The sequence below is a fragment of the Oncorhynchus masou genome, chromosome 9 (assembly GCF_036934945.1).
Source record: "Oncorhynchus masou masou isolate Uvic2021 chromosome 9, UVic_Omas_1.1, whole genome shotgun sequence".
Taxonomy (NCBI): domain Eukaryota; kingdom Metazoa; phylum Chordata; class Actinopteri; order Salmoniformes; family Salmonidae; genus Oncorhynchus; species Oncorhynchus masou.
Genome location: NC_088220.1, coordinates 25,012,955 through 25,027,324, shown reverse-complemented (window position 1 = coordinate 25,027,324; position 14,370 = coordinate 25,012,955). Strand labels below are relative to the sequence as shown.

Sequence of the window (14,370 nt, the reverse complement as noted above, 5' to 3'; positions counted from 1 at the left end):
GACTAAAAATAACTTCTGGACATCAGAACAGTGATTACTCACCTCGAGCTGGACAAAGATTTTTTCTTTAACGAGTACGACACGAAGGATATATTGCTTTCCCGGAAACGGGCCCAAATCCCTGTGATTTACGTGAAGAAAAGACAGAGAAAAAGGGGGCGGAGGTCAGGCTGCCTTCTGAGAATTCAAACTGGAGTAAACCTCCACTACCATCCGTTCTATTGGTCAACGTGCAATCATTGGAAAACAAAATGGATGATATACGATCAAGACTATTCTACCAATGGGACATTAAAAACTGTAATATCATATGTTTCACTGAGTCGTGGCTGAACGATGACATGGATAATATAGAGCTGGCGGGATTTTCCATGCATCGGAAGGACAGGGAAGCTACGTCTGGTAAGACGAGGGGCAGGGGTATGTGTCTATTTGTCAATAAACAGCTGGTGCGCGATGTCTAATATTAAAGAAGCCTTGAGGATTGCTCGCCTGAGGTAGAGTACCTCATGATAAGCTGTAGACCACACTATCTGCCAAGAGAGTTCTCATCTATATTATCCGTAGCTGTCTATTTACCACCGCAAACAGGATGCTGGCACTAAGACCGCACTCAATGAGCTGTATAAGGCCATAAGCTATCAAGAAAATGCTCATTGCTCCCAGTGGCCAGAGACTTTAATGCAGGCAAACTTAAATCCATTTTAGCTCATTTCTCCCAGCATGTCACATGTGCAACCAGAGGGAAAAAAAACTCTAGACCACCTTTACTCCACACACAGAGACGCATATAAAGCTCTCCCTTGCCTTCCATTTGGCAAATCTATCCTCCTGATTCCTGCTTACAAGCGAAAACTAAAGCAGGAAGTACCAGTGACTCGCTCAATACGGAAGTGGTCAGATGATGCGGATGCTACACTATAGGACTGTTTTGCTAGCACAGACTGGAATATGTTCCGGGATTCATCCAATGGCATTGAGGAGTATACCACCTCAGTCATCGGCTTCATCAATCAGTGCATTGACGACGTTGTCCCCATAGTGACCGTACGTACATATCCCAACCAGAAGCCATGGATTACTGGCAACATCTACATCGAGCTAAAGGCTACTATTGGTTTGACTAACAGAAACAGTGTCGTCCTTTACTTTATCTAAGTCATCAGTGAGATTTTCCAGCAGCCATTGACTCATTTGATTTGTTGTTCTTTATTGAATCTCTGCATGGAACAATCCCTGCTCAAAACACATGGGTTAATCTGTCATGAATTGTTTTTTTCTCCTCCCTCTCTCCCTCACTCCCTCTCTCCCTCTCTCTGTAGGGCCCGCTTGGCATGGATGGCAAACCAGTGAGTATCTATTTGATAGATGAATGACATGTGCTCTCATTGTACTATTTTATTGATTTGAACTCTGGGACTTTTCTCCTCTTCACAGGGTCTCCCCGGTCCTAAAGGAAGTCAGGTACACTGTCTCATTCCTGCTTCGGTTGTCTTGATGTTGGGATTGGGAAAACAATGGTAAATTCCACACAGTTCTATAAACATGTAAAGTCTTCACAAACCAGGGCCAGATGGAATCTTACCAGGTGACATGCTCATCATCAATTGTTATGTATTGTCCCAGTTGGAAAATCCAGCCATAGTGAGTTGGTGAGGTCAACATCAGTAACCATCATGTTACCCATCCAAAAGTTGTTTCAGCCTCTCAAGACCTACCTGAGAACGGAGCACTGAAAGCCCCATTCAGCCCAGCCCTAGGCTCAGCCAGTCCCTGGAGATGCACTGCCTAACCCCCTGCTCAACACACTGCCCAACCCCCTGCCCAACACGCTGCCCAACCCTCTGTCCAACATGCTGCCCAACCCCCTGCCCAACACGATAAATCTGTCCAACATGCTGCCCACCCCCTGCTCTGTTTGCCCAACCCCCTGCCCAACACACTGCCCAACCCTCTGTGTTGGCCCAACCCGCTGCCCAAAACGCTGCCCAACCCTCTGTCAACATGCTGCCCAACCCCCTGACCAACACGCTGCCCAACCCCCTGCCCAACACGCTGCCCAACCCTCTGTCCAACATGCTGCCCAACCCCCTGCCCAACATGCTGCCCAACCCCCTGCCCAACACGATGCCCAACCCCTGCCCAACATTGCCCAACCCTCTGTCCAACACACTGCCCTCCCCCTGCCCAACACGCTGCCCAACCCTCTGTCCAACATGCTGCCCAACCCCTGCCCAACACACTGCCCAACCCCCTGCCCAACACGCTGCCCAACCCTCTGTCCAACACGCTGCCAAACATACTGCCCAACCCCCTGCCCAACACACTGCCCAACCCCTGCCCAACACGCTGCCCAACCCTCTGTCCAACACACTGCCCAACCCTCTGTCCAACATGCTGCCCAACCCCCTGCCCAAAACGATGCCCAACCCCCTGCTCAACACACTGCCCAGTTCCAACACATGCCCAACCCTCTGTCCAACACGCTGCCCAACCCTCTGTCCAACACGCTGCCCAACCCCCTGCCCAACACACTGCCCAACCCCTGCCCAACATCAATTGTCCAACATGTCCCAGTTGGAAAATCCACCCATACCCAAGTTCCCAAAACCCTGCCCAACACCCTGCCCATCATGTTACCCATCCAAACGTGCCCAACATGCTGCCCTACCCCCTGCCCAACCCTCTGCCCAACATGCTGCTCAACACACTGCAGAAAACGCTGCCCAACCCCCTGCCCAACACGATGCCCAACCCCCTGCTCAACACACTGCCCAACCCCCTGCCCAACACGCTGCCCAACCCTCTGTCCAACACGCTGCCCAACCCTCTGTCCAACACGCTGCCCAACACCCTGCCAAACACGCTGCCCAACCCCCTGCCCAACACGCTGCCCAACCCTCTGTCCAACATGCTGCTCAACCCCCTGCCCAACACGCTGCCCAACCCCTGTCAACACACTGCCCAACCCCCTGCCCAACACGCTGCCCAACCCTCTGTCCAACACACTGCCCAACCCCCTGCCCAACACGATGCCCAACCCCTGCCCAACATACCTCCCAAAACCCTGCCCAACACCCTGCCCAACAAGCTGCCCAACACACTGCCAGAAAACGCTGCCCAACCCCCTGCCCAACACGCTGCCCAACCCCTGCTCAACACACTGCCCAACCCCCTGCCCAACACGCTGCCCAACCCTCTGTCCAACACGCTGCCCAACCCTCTGTCCAACACGCTGCCCAACACCCTGCCCAACACGCTGCCCAACCCCCTGCCCAACACGCTGCCCAACCCTCTGTCCAACATGCTGCTCAACCCCCTGCCCAACACGCTGCCCAACCCTCTGTCCAACACACTGCCCAACCCCCTGCCCAACACGCTGCCCAACCCTCTGTCCAACATGCTGCCCAACCCCCTGCCCAACACGATGCCCAACCCCCTGCCCAACATACCTCCCAAAACCCTGCCCAACACCCTGCCCAACATGCTGTCCAACACGCTGCCCAACACGCTGCCCAACATGCTGCCCTACCCCCTGCCCAACCATCTGCAAAACATGCTGCTCAACAAACTGCAGAAAACGCTGTCCAACATACTGCCCATCACGCTTCCCAACACTCTGCCTAACATACTGCCCAACACGCTGCCCAACACCCTGACCAACACACTGCCCAACATACTGCACAACACTCTGCCCAACACCCTGCCCAACACGCTGCCCAACATACTGCACAACACACTCACCACGGAGATAGGGAGATGGGAAGGGGGAGGAGGAACCAACACAGAGCAGAGAGAGAGAGAGAGCTAGAGAGAGAGAGAGCTAGAGAAATGGAGATGAACAGAGAGAGGGACAGAGAGGGAGAGAGAGAGAGATATTGTATGCCTTTCAACAGAGGCTCTTTAAAAAGTCATTACGACGGGGCCCCTTGCTCAGCATAATCTGCTAAGAGAGGACCCATTTATCCACTGAAACATAAACCACTTACAGGGGACTGAGAGCTGTTTCAATAGCACTCCATCCAAACATCATTAATCTGTTGTTTCTTGTTAAAGAAGATGTCAAGCTGAGATTGTCCTACAAATGCACAGCCACCAGAGCTCTGCTGTTAAAGCCAACTATGACACAGTCCTTGTTCCCAGTGTTTTTACTGAAGGGCCATCTCAGATGAGGAGGGACAGGACTGAGGAGGGACAGGACAGATGAGGAGGGACAGGACTGAGGAGGGACAGGACAGATGAGGAGGGACAGGACTGAGGAGGAGGGACAGGACAAAGGGATATGAGTGGAGGAATGAAGGAACGAAGAGAAATGGAGTAATTGAGGAAAATAATATTTTAATGATTTGTAAAAATGGAGGGAGAGGAGAGAGAGAACGATAGGAAGAATAAGGAGAAGTAGAGCGAGGACGTTGGAGACCCACACAGCTTTTTGCCCTGAACCTACCATCTCCCCCAATACCCCTTATCTACCTCCCACCCTCCTTCCCACCCACCCTCTCTCTCCTCTTATCCCCTCACTCTATCTCCTTCTCCCCTCACCCTATCCCCTTCTCCCCTCACTCTATCCCCTTCTCCCCTCACTATATCCCCCTTATCCCCTCACTCTATACCCCTTCTCCCCTCACTCTATCCCCTTCTCCCCTCACTATATCCACCTTCTCCCCTCACCCTATCCCCTTCTCCCCTCACTATATCCCCTTCTCCCCCCACTATATCCCCTTCTCCCCTCACTCTATCCCCTTCTCCCCTCACTATATACCCATTCTCCCCTCACTCTATCCCCTTCTCCCCTCACTATATCCCCTTCTCCCCTCACTATATCCCCCTTCTCCCTCACTATATCCCCTTCTCCCCTCACTCTATCCCCTTCTCCCCTCACTATATCCCCTTCTCCCCTCACTATATCCCCTTCTCCCCTCACTATATCCCCTTCTCCCCCCTCACTATATCCCCTTCTCCCCTCACCCTATCCCCTTCTCCCCTCACCCTATCCCCTTCTCCCCTCACTCTATCCCCTTCTCCCCTCACTCTATCCCCTTCTCCCCTCACTCTATCCCCTTCTCCCCTCACTATATCCCCCTTCTCCCCTCACTATATCCCATTCTCCCCTCACCCTACCCCCTTCTCCCCTCACTATATCCCCTTCTCCCCTCACTCCCCCCTTCTCCCCTCACTATATCCCCTTCTCCCCTCATTATATCCCCCTTCTCCCCTCACTATATCCCCCTTCTCACATCACCCTATACCCTTCTCCCCTCACTTTATCCCCTTCTCCCCTCACTATATCCCCCTTCTCCCCTCACTATATCCCCTTTCTCCCCTCACCCTACCCCCTTCTCCCCTCACTCTATCCCCTTCTCCCCTCACTCTATCCCCTTCTCCCCTCACTCTATCCCCCTTCTCCCCTCACTATATCCCCCTTCTCCCCTCACTATATCCCCCTTCTCCCCTCACTATATCCCCCTTCTCCCTTCTCCCCTCACCCTATACCCTTCTCCCCTCACCCTATCCCCTTCTCCCATCACTATTTCCCCCTTCTCCCCTCACTATATCCCCCTTCTCCCCTCACCCTATACCCTTCTCCCCTCACCCTATACCCTTCTCCCCTCACCCTATACCCTTCTCCCCTCACCCTATACCCTTCTCCCCTCACCCTATACCCTTCTCCCCTCACTCTATCCCCTTCTCCCCTCACTCTATACCCTTCTCCCCTCACTCTATCCCCCTTCTCCCCTCACCCTATCCCCTTGTCCCATCACTATATCCCCTTCTCCCTCACTATATCCCCTTGTCCCATCACTATATCCCCTTCTCCCCTCACTATATCCCCCTTCTCCCCTCACCCTATCCCCTTCTCCCCTCACTCTATCCCCTTCTCCCCTCACTATACCCCCCTTCTCCCCTCACTCTATACCCCTTCTCCCCTCACTATATCCCCCTTCTCCCCTCACCCTATCCCCTTCTCCCCTCACCCTATCCCCTTCTCCCCTCACTCTACCCCCCCCTTCTCCCTCACTCTATCCCCCTTCTCCCCTCACTATATCCCCTTCTCCCCTCACTATATCCCCTTCTCCCCTCACTATATCCCCCTTCTCCCCTCACTCAATCCCCTTCTCCCCTCACTCTATCCCCTTCTCCCCTCACTATATCCCCTTCTCCCCTCACTATATCCCCTCCCCCCTCACTCTATCCCCTTCTCCCCTCACTCTATCCCCTTCTCCCCTCACCCTATCCCCTTCTCCCCTCACTCTATACCCTTCTCCCCTCACTCTATCCCCTTCTCCCCTCACTCTATCCCCTTCTCCCCTCACTCTATACCCTTCTCCCCTCACTATATCCCCCTTCTCCCCTCACTATATCCCCTTTCTCCCCTCACCCTACCCCCTTCTCCCCTCACTCTATCCCCTTCTCCCCTCACTCTATCCCCCTTCTCCCCTCACTATATCCCCTTCTCCCCTCACTATATCCCCTTCTCCCCTCACTATATCCCCCTTCTCACATCACCCTATACCCTTCTCCCCTCACTTTATCCCCTTCTCCCCTCACTATATCCCCCTTCTCCCCTCACCCTATCCCCTTCTCCCCTCACTATATCCCCCTTCTCCCCTCACTCTATCCCCTTCTCCCCTCACTCTATCCCCCTTCTCCCCTCACTATATCCCCTTCTCCCCTCACTATATCCCCCTTCTCCCCTCACTCTATCCCCCCTTCTCCCCTCACCCTATCCCCTTCTCCCTCACTATATTCCCTTCTCCCCTCACTCTATCCCCTTCTCCCCTCACTCTATCCCCTTCTCCCCTCACCCTATCCCCCTTCTCCCCTCACCTATACCCTTCTCCCATCACTATATCCCCTTCTCCCCTCACTATATCCCCTTCTCCCCTCACTATATTCCCTTCTCCCCTCACCCTATCCCCTTCTCCCCTCACTATATCCCCTTCTCCCTCACTATATCCCCTTTCTCCCCTCACTCCTACCCCCTTCTCCCCTCACTCTATCCCCTTCTCCCCTCACTCTATCCCCCTTCTCCCCCTCACTATATCCCCTTCTCCCCTCACTATATCCCCTTCTCCCCTCACTCTATCCCCTTCTCCCCTCACTATATCCCCTTCTCACCTCACTATATCCCCTTTCTCCCCTCACTCTATCCCCTTCTCCCCTCACTCTATCCCCTTCTCCCCTCACTCTATCCCCTTCTCCCCTCCTATCCCCTTCTCCCCTCACTATATTCCCTTCTCCCCTCACTCTATCCCCTTCTCCCCTCACTCTATACCCTTCTCCCCTCACTCTATCCCCTTCTCCCCTCACTCTATACCCTTCTCCCCTCACCCTATCCCCTTCTCCCTCACTATATCCCCCTTCTCCCCTCACTCTATCCCCTTCTCCCCTCACTATATCCCCTTCTCCCCTCACTATATCCCCCTTCTCCCCTCACTCTATCCCCTTCTCCCCTCACTCTATCCCCTTCTCCCCTCACTATATCCCCTTCTCCCCTCACTATATCCCTTCCCCCTCACTCTATCCCCCTTCTCCCCTCACTCTATCCCCTTCTCCCCTCACCCTATCCCCTTCTCCCCTCACCCTATCCCCTTCTCCCCTCACTCTATCCCCTTCTCCCTCACTCTATCCCCTTCTCCCCTCACTCTATCCCCCTTCTCCCCTCACTATATCCCCCTTCTCCCCTCACTATATCCCCCTTCTCCCCTCACCCTATCCCCTTCTCCCCTCACTCTATCCCCTTCTCCCCTCACTATATCCCCCTTCTCCCCTCACTATATCCCCTTCTCCCCTCATTTTAACCCCCTTCTCCCCTCACTATATCCCCTTCTCCCATCACCCTATATCCCCCTTCTCCCCTCACTTTATCCCCTTCTCCCCTCACCCTATCCCCTTCTCCCCTCACTATATCCCCCTTCTCCCCTCACTATATCCCCTTCTCCCCTCACCCTATCCCCTTCCCCTTCTCCCCTTCTCCCCTCACTCTATCCCCCTTCTCCCCTCACTATATCCCCTTCTCCCCTCACTATATCCCCCTTCTCCCCTCACTCTATCCCCTTCTCCCCTCACTATATCCCCTTCTCCCCTCACTCTATCCCCTTCTCCCCTCACTCTATCCCCTTCTCCCCTCACTCTATACCCTTCTCCCCTCACCCTATCCCCTTCTCCCCTCACTCTATACCCTTCTCCCCTCACTCTATCCCCTTCTCCCCTCACTATATCCCCTTCTCCCCTCACTATATTCCCTTCTCCCCTCACCCTATCCCCTTCTCCCCTCACTATATCCCCCTTCTCCCCTCACTATATCCCCTTTCTCCCCTCACTATATCCCCTTCTCCCCTCACTATATCCCCTTCTCCCCTCACTCTATCCCCTTCTCCCCTCACTTTATCCCCTTCTCCCCTCACTATATCCCCCTTCTCCCCTCACTCTATCCCCTTCTCCCCTCAATATATCCCCTTCTCCCCTCACTATATTCCCTTCTCCCCTCACTCTATCCCCTTCTCCCCTCACTCTATACCCTTCTCCCCTCACTCTATCCCCTTCTCCCCTCAATATATCCCCTTTCTCCCCTCACTATATCCCCTTCTCCCCTCACTCTATCCCCTTCTCCCCTCACTCTATACCCTTCTCCCCTCACTCTATCCCCCTTCTCCCCTCACTATATCCCCTTCTCCCTCACGATATCCCCTTCTCCCCTCACTATATCCCCCTTCTCCCCTCTATCCCCTTCTCCCCTCACTATATCCCCTTCTCCCCTCACTATATCCCCCTTCTCCCCTCACTAATCCCCTTCTCCCCTCACTCTATCCCCTTCTCCCCTCACTATATCCCCTTCTCCCCTCACCCTATCCCCCTTCTCCCCCTCACTCTATCCCCTTCTCCCCTCACTCTATCCCCTTCTCCCCTCACTCTATCCCCTTCTCCCCTCACTCTATCCCCTTCTCCCCTCACTATATCCCCCTTCTCCCCTCACTATATCCCCTTTTCCCCTCACTCTATACCCTTCTCCCCTCACTATATCCCCCTTCTCCCCTCACTCTATCCCCTTCTCCCCTCACTCTATCCCCCTTCTCCCCTCACTCTATCCCCTTCTCCCCTCACTCTATCCCCTTCTCCCCTCACTATATCCCCTTCTCCCCTCCCTATATTCCCCTTCTCCCCTCACTATATCCCCTTCTCCCCTCACCCTATACCCTTCTCCCCTCACCCTATCCCCTTCTCCCCTCACTATATCCCCTTCTCCCCTCACTATATCCCCTTCTCCCCTCACCCTATCCCCCTTCTCCCCTCACTCTATCCCCTTCTCCCTCACTATATCCCCCTTCTCCCCTCACTATATCCCCTTCTCCCTCACTATATCCCCCTTCTCCCCTCACCTATCCCCTTCTCCCCTCACTATATCCCCTTCTCCCCTCACTATATCCCCCTTCTCCCCTCACTATATCCCCTTCTCCCCTCACTATATCCCCCTTCTCCCCTCACCCTATCCCCTTCTCCCCTCACCCTATACCCTTCTCCCCTCACTATATCCCCTTCTCCCCTCACTATATCCCCTTCTCCCCTCACTATATCCCCTTCTCCCCTCACCCTATCCCCTTCTCCCCTCACCCTATCCCCCTTCTCCCCTCACTATATCCCCTTCTCCCCTCACTCTATCCCCCTTCTCCCCTCACTCTATCCCCTTCTCCCCTCACTCTATCCCCCTTCTCCCCTCACTATATCCCCTTCTCCCCTCACTATATCCCCTTCTCCCCTCACTCTATCCCCTTCTCCCCTCAATATATCCCCTTCTCCCCTCACTATATTCCCTTCTCCCCTCACTCTATCCCCTTCTCCCCTCACTCTATACCCTTCTCCCCTCACTCTATACCCATCTCCCCTCACTCTATCCCCTTCTCCCCTAACTCTATCCCCTTCTCCCCTTACTCTATCCCCTTCTCCCCTCACTATATCCCCCTTCTCCCCTCACCCTATCCCCTTCTCCCCTCACCCTATCCCCTTCTCCCATCACTATATCCCCTTCTCCCTCACCTACTCCCCCTTCTCCCCTCACTATATCCCCCTTCTCCCCTCACTCTATCCCCTTCTCCCCTCACCCTATCCCCTTCTCCCCTCACGCTATCCCCTTCTCCCCTCACTATATCCCCTTCTCCTCCCTATCCACTATACCCCCTTCTCCCCTCACTCTATCCCCTTCTCCCCTCACTCTATCCCCCTTCTCCCCTCACTCTATCCCCCTTCTCCCCTCAATATATCCCCTTCTCCCCTCACTATATCCCCCTTCTCCCCTCACTCTATCCCCTTCTCCCCTCACTCTATCCCCTTCTCCCCTCACTCTATCCCCTTCTCCCCTCACTATATCCCCTTCTGCCCTCACCCTATCCCCTTCTCCCTCACCTATCCCCTTCTCCCCTCACTCTATCCCCTTCTCCCCTCACTATATCCCCTTCTCCCCTCACTATATCCCCCTTCTCCCCTCACTCTATCCCCTTCTCCCCATCACTATATCCCCCTTCTCCCCTCACTCTATCCCCTTCTCCCCTCACCCTATCCCCTTCTCCCCTCACGCTATCCCCCTTCTCCCCTCACTATACCCCCCTTCTCCCCTCACCCTATCCCCTTCTCACCTCACCCTATCCCCTTCTCCCCTCACCCTATCCCCTTCTCCCATCACTATATCCACCTTCTCCCCTCACTCTATCCCCTTCTCCCCTCACTCTATCCCCTTCTCCCCTCATTCTATCCCCCTTCTCACCTCACCCTATACCCTTCTCCCCTCACCCTATCCCCTTCTCCCATCACTATATCCCCTTCTCCCCTCACTCTATCCCCTTCTCCCCTCACTCTATACCCCTTCTCCCCTCACTATATCCCCCTTCTCCCCTCACCCTATCCCCTTCTCCCCTCACTATATCCCCCTTCTCCCCTCACTCTATACCCCCTCCCTCACTCTTTCCCCTTCTCCCCTCACCTATACCCTTCTCCCCTCACTCTATCCCCCTTCTCCCCTCACCCTATCCCCTTGTCCCATCACTATATCCCCCTTCTCCCCTCACCTATCACCTTCTCCCCTCACTCTATCCCCCTTCTCCCCTCACTCTATCCCCTTCTCCCCTCACTCTATCACCTTCTCCCCTCACTCTATCCCCCTTCTCCCCTCACTATATCCCCTTCTCCCCTCACGATATCCCCCTTCTCCCCTCACTATATCCCCCTTCTCCCCTCATCCTATACCGTTCTCCCCTCACCCTATCCGTTCTCCCCTCACCTTCTCCCCTCACTCTATCCCCCTTCTCCCCTCACTCTATCCCCTTCTCCCCTCACTCTATCACCTTCTCCCCTCACTATATCCCCTTCTCCCCTCACTATATCCCCCTTCTCCCCTCACTATATCCCCCTTCTCCCCTCACCCTATACCGTTCTCCCCTCACCCTATACCGTTCTCCCCTCACTATATCCCTCTTCTCCCCTCACTATATCCCCCTTCTCCCCTCACTATATCCCCCTTCTCCCCTCACCCTATACCGTTCTCCCTCACTATATCCCCCTTCTCCCCTCACTATATCCCCCTTCTCCCCTCACTATATCCCCCTTCTCCCCTCACTATATCCCCCTTCTCCCCTCACTATATCCCCCTTCTCCCCTCACCCTATACCGTTCTCCCCTCACCCTATACCGTTCTCCCCTCACTATATCCCCCTTCTCCCCTCACTCTATCCCCTTCTCCCCTCACCCTATACCCTTCTCCCCTCACCCTATACCATTCTCCCCTCACTCTATCCCCTTCTCCCCTCACTCTATCCCCTTCTCCCCTCACTCTATCCCCTTCTCCCCTTACTCTATCCCCTTCTCCCCTCACTATATCCCCCTTCTCCCCTCACCCTATCCCCTTCTCACCTCACCCTATACCCTTCTCCCCTCACCCTATACCATTCTCCCCTCACTCTATCCCCTTCTCCCCTCACTCTATCCCCTTCTCCCCTCACTCTATCCCCTTCTCCCCTTACTCTATCCCCTTCTCCCCTCACTATATCCCCCTTCTCCCCTCACCCTATCCCCTTCTCACCTCACCCTATCCCCTTGTCCCATCACTATATCCCCCTTCTCACCTCACGCTATCCCCCTTCTCCCATCACTATATCCCCCTTCTCCCCTCACTCTATCCCCTTCTCCCCTCACCCTATCCCCTTCTCCCCTCACGCTATCCCCCTTCTCCCCTCACTATATCCCCCTTCTCCCCTCACCCTATCCCCTTCTCACCTCACCCTATCCCCTTCTCCCCTCACTCTATCCCCTTCTCCCCTCACTCTATCCCCCTTCTCCCCTCACTATATCCCCCTTCTCCCCTCACCCTATCCCCTTCTCCCATCACTATATCCCCTTCTCCCCTCACTCTATCCCCTTCTCCCCTCACGCTCCCCTCATCACCCTTCTCCCTCACTATATCCCCCTTCTCCCCTCACTCTATACCCTTCTCCCCTCACTCTATCCCCTTCTCCCTCACCCTATCCCCTTCTCCCCTCACCCTATACCCTTCTCCCCTCACTATATCCCCTTCTCCCCTCACTATATCCCTTCTCCCCTCACTTTATCCCCTTCTCCCCTCACTATATCCCCTTCACCCTCTCTCTATCCCCTTCTCCCCTCACTATATCCCCATTCTCCCCTCACCCTATCCCCTTCTCCCCTCACTATATACCCCTTCTCCCCTCACTCTATCCCCTTCTCCCTCACTCTATCCCCTTCTCCCCTCACTATATCCCCCTTCTCCCCTCACCCTATCCCCTTCTCCCTCACTATATCCCCCTTCTCCCCTCACTTTACCCCCTTCTCCCCTCACCCTATCCCCTTCTCCCCTCACGCTATCCCCCTTCTCCCCTCACTATATCCCCCTTCTCCCCTCACCCTATCCCCTTCTCACCTCACCCTATCCCCTTCTCCCCTCACCCTATCCCCTTCTCCCATCACTATATCCCCCTTCTCCCCTCACTCTATCCCCTTCTCCCCTCACTCTATCCCCTTCTCCCCTCATTCTATCCCCCTTCTCACCTCACCCTATACCCTTCTCCCCTCACCCTATCCCCTTCTCCCATCACTATATCCCCCTTCTCCCCTCACTCTATCCCCTTCTCCCCTCACTCTATCCCCCTTCTCCCCTCACTATATCCCCCTTCTCCCCTCACCCTATCCCCTTCTCCCCTCACTATATCCCCCTTCTCCCCTCACTCTATACCCTTCTCCCCTCACTCTTTCCCCTTCTCCCCTCACTCTATACCCTTCTCCCCTCACTATATCCCCCTTCTCCCCTCACCCTATCCCCTTCTCCCCTCACCCTATCCCCTTGTCCCATCACTATATCCCCCTTCTCCCCTCACTCTATCACCTTCTCCCCTCACTCTATCCCCCTTCTCCCCTCACTCTATCCCCTTCTCCCCTCACTCTATCACCTTCTCCCCTCACTCTATCCCCCTTCTCCCCTCACTATATCCCCTTCTCCCCTCACGATATCCCCCTTCTCCCCTCACTATATCCCCCTTCTCCCCTCATCCTATACCGTTCTCCCCTCACCCTATACCGTTCTCCCCTCACTCTATCACCTTCTCCCCTCACTCTATCCCCCTTCTCCCCTCACTCTATCCCCTTCTCCCCTCACTCTATCACCTTCTCCCCTCACTATATCCCCTTCTCCCCTCACTATATCCCCTTCTCCCCTCACTATATCCCCCTTCTCCCCTCACCCTATACCGTTCTCCCCTCACCCTATACCGTTCTCCCCTCACTATATCCCCCTTCTCCCCTCACTATATCCCCCTTCTCCCCTCACTATATCCCCCTTCTCCCCTCACCCTATACCGTTCTCCCCTCACTATATCCCCCTTCTCCCCTCACTATATCCCCCTTCTCCCCTCACTATATCCCCTTCTCCCCTCACTATATCCCCTTCTCCCTCACCCTATACCGTTCTCCCTCACCCTATACCGTTCTCCCCTCACTATATCCCCCTTCTCCCTCACTATATCCCCCTTCTCCCCTCACTATATCCCCTTCTCCCCTCACTATATCCCCTTCTCCCTCACCCTATACCGTTCTCCCCTCACCCTATACCTTCTCCCCTCACTATATCCCCTTCTCCCCTCACTCTATCCCCTTCTCCCCTCACCCTATACCATTCTCCCCTCACTCTATCCCCTTCTCCCTCACTCTATCCCCTTCTCCCCTCACTCTATCCCCTTCTCCCCTTACTCTATCCCCTTCTCCCCTCACTATATCCCCCTTCTCCCCTCACCCTATCCCCTTCTCACCTCACCCTATACCCTTCTCCCCTCACCCTATACCATTCTCCCTCACTCTATCCCCTTCTCCCCT

At 54.7% G+C, this 14,370-nt stretch overlaps 1 protein-coding gene across 4 annotated transcripts in view; it reads left to right on the top strand.

The window, feature by feature from the left end:
- LOC135545719 (collagen alpha-1(XXIII) chain-like) overlaps nt 1-14,370 on the top strand; it is a 95,010-nt gene that overhangs the window by 8,967 nt on the left and 71,673 nt on the right. For all 4 annotated transcript variants that reach the window (XM_064973533.1, XM_064973532.1, XM_064973531.1 and 1 more), the window contains exons 2-3: nt 1,323-1,349; nt 1,438-1,464. In XM_064973533.1, the coding sequence (XP_064829605.1) occupies nt 1,335-1,349; nt 1,438-1,464 (42 nt within the window). In that variant the 5' untranslated portion in view covers nt 1,323-1,334. The remainder of the gene's footprint in view (nt 1-1,322; nt 1,350-1,437; nt 1,465-14,370) is intronic.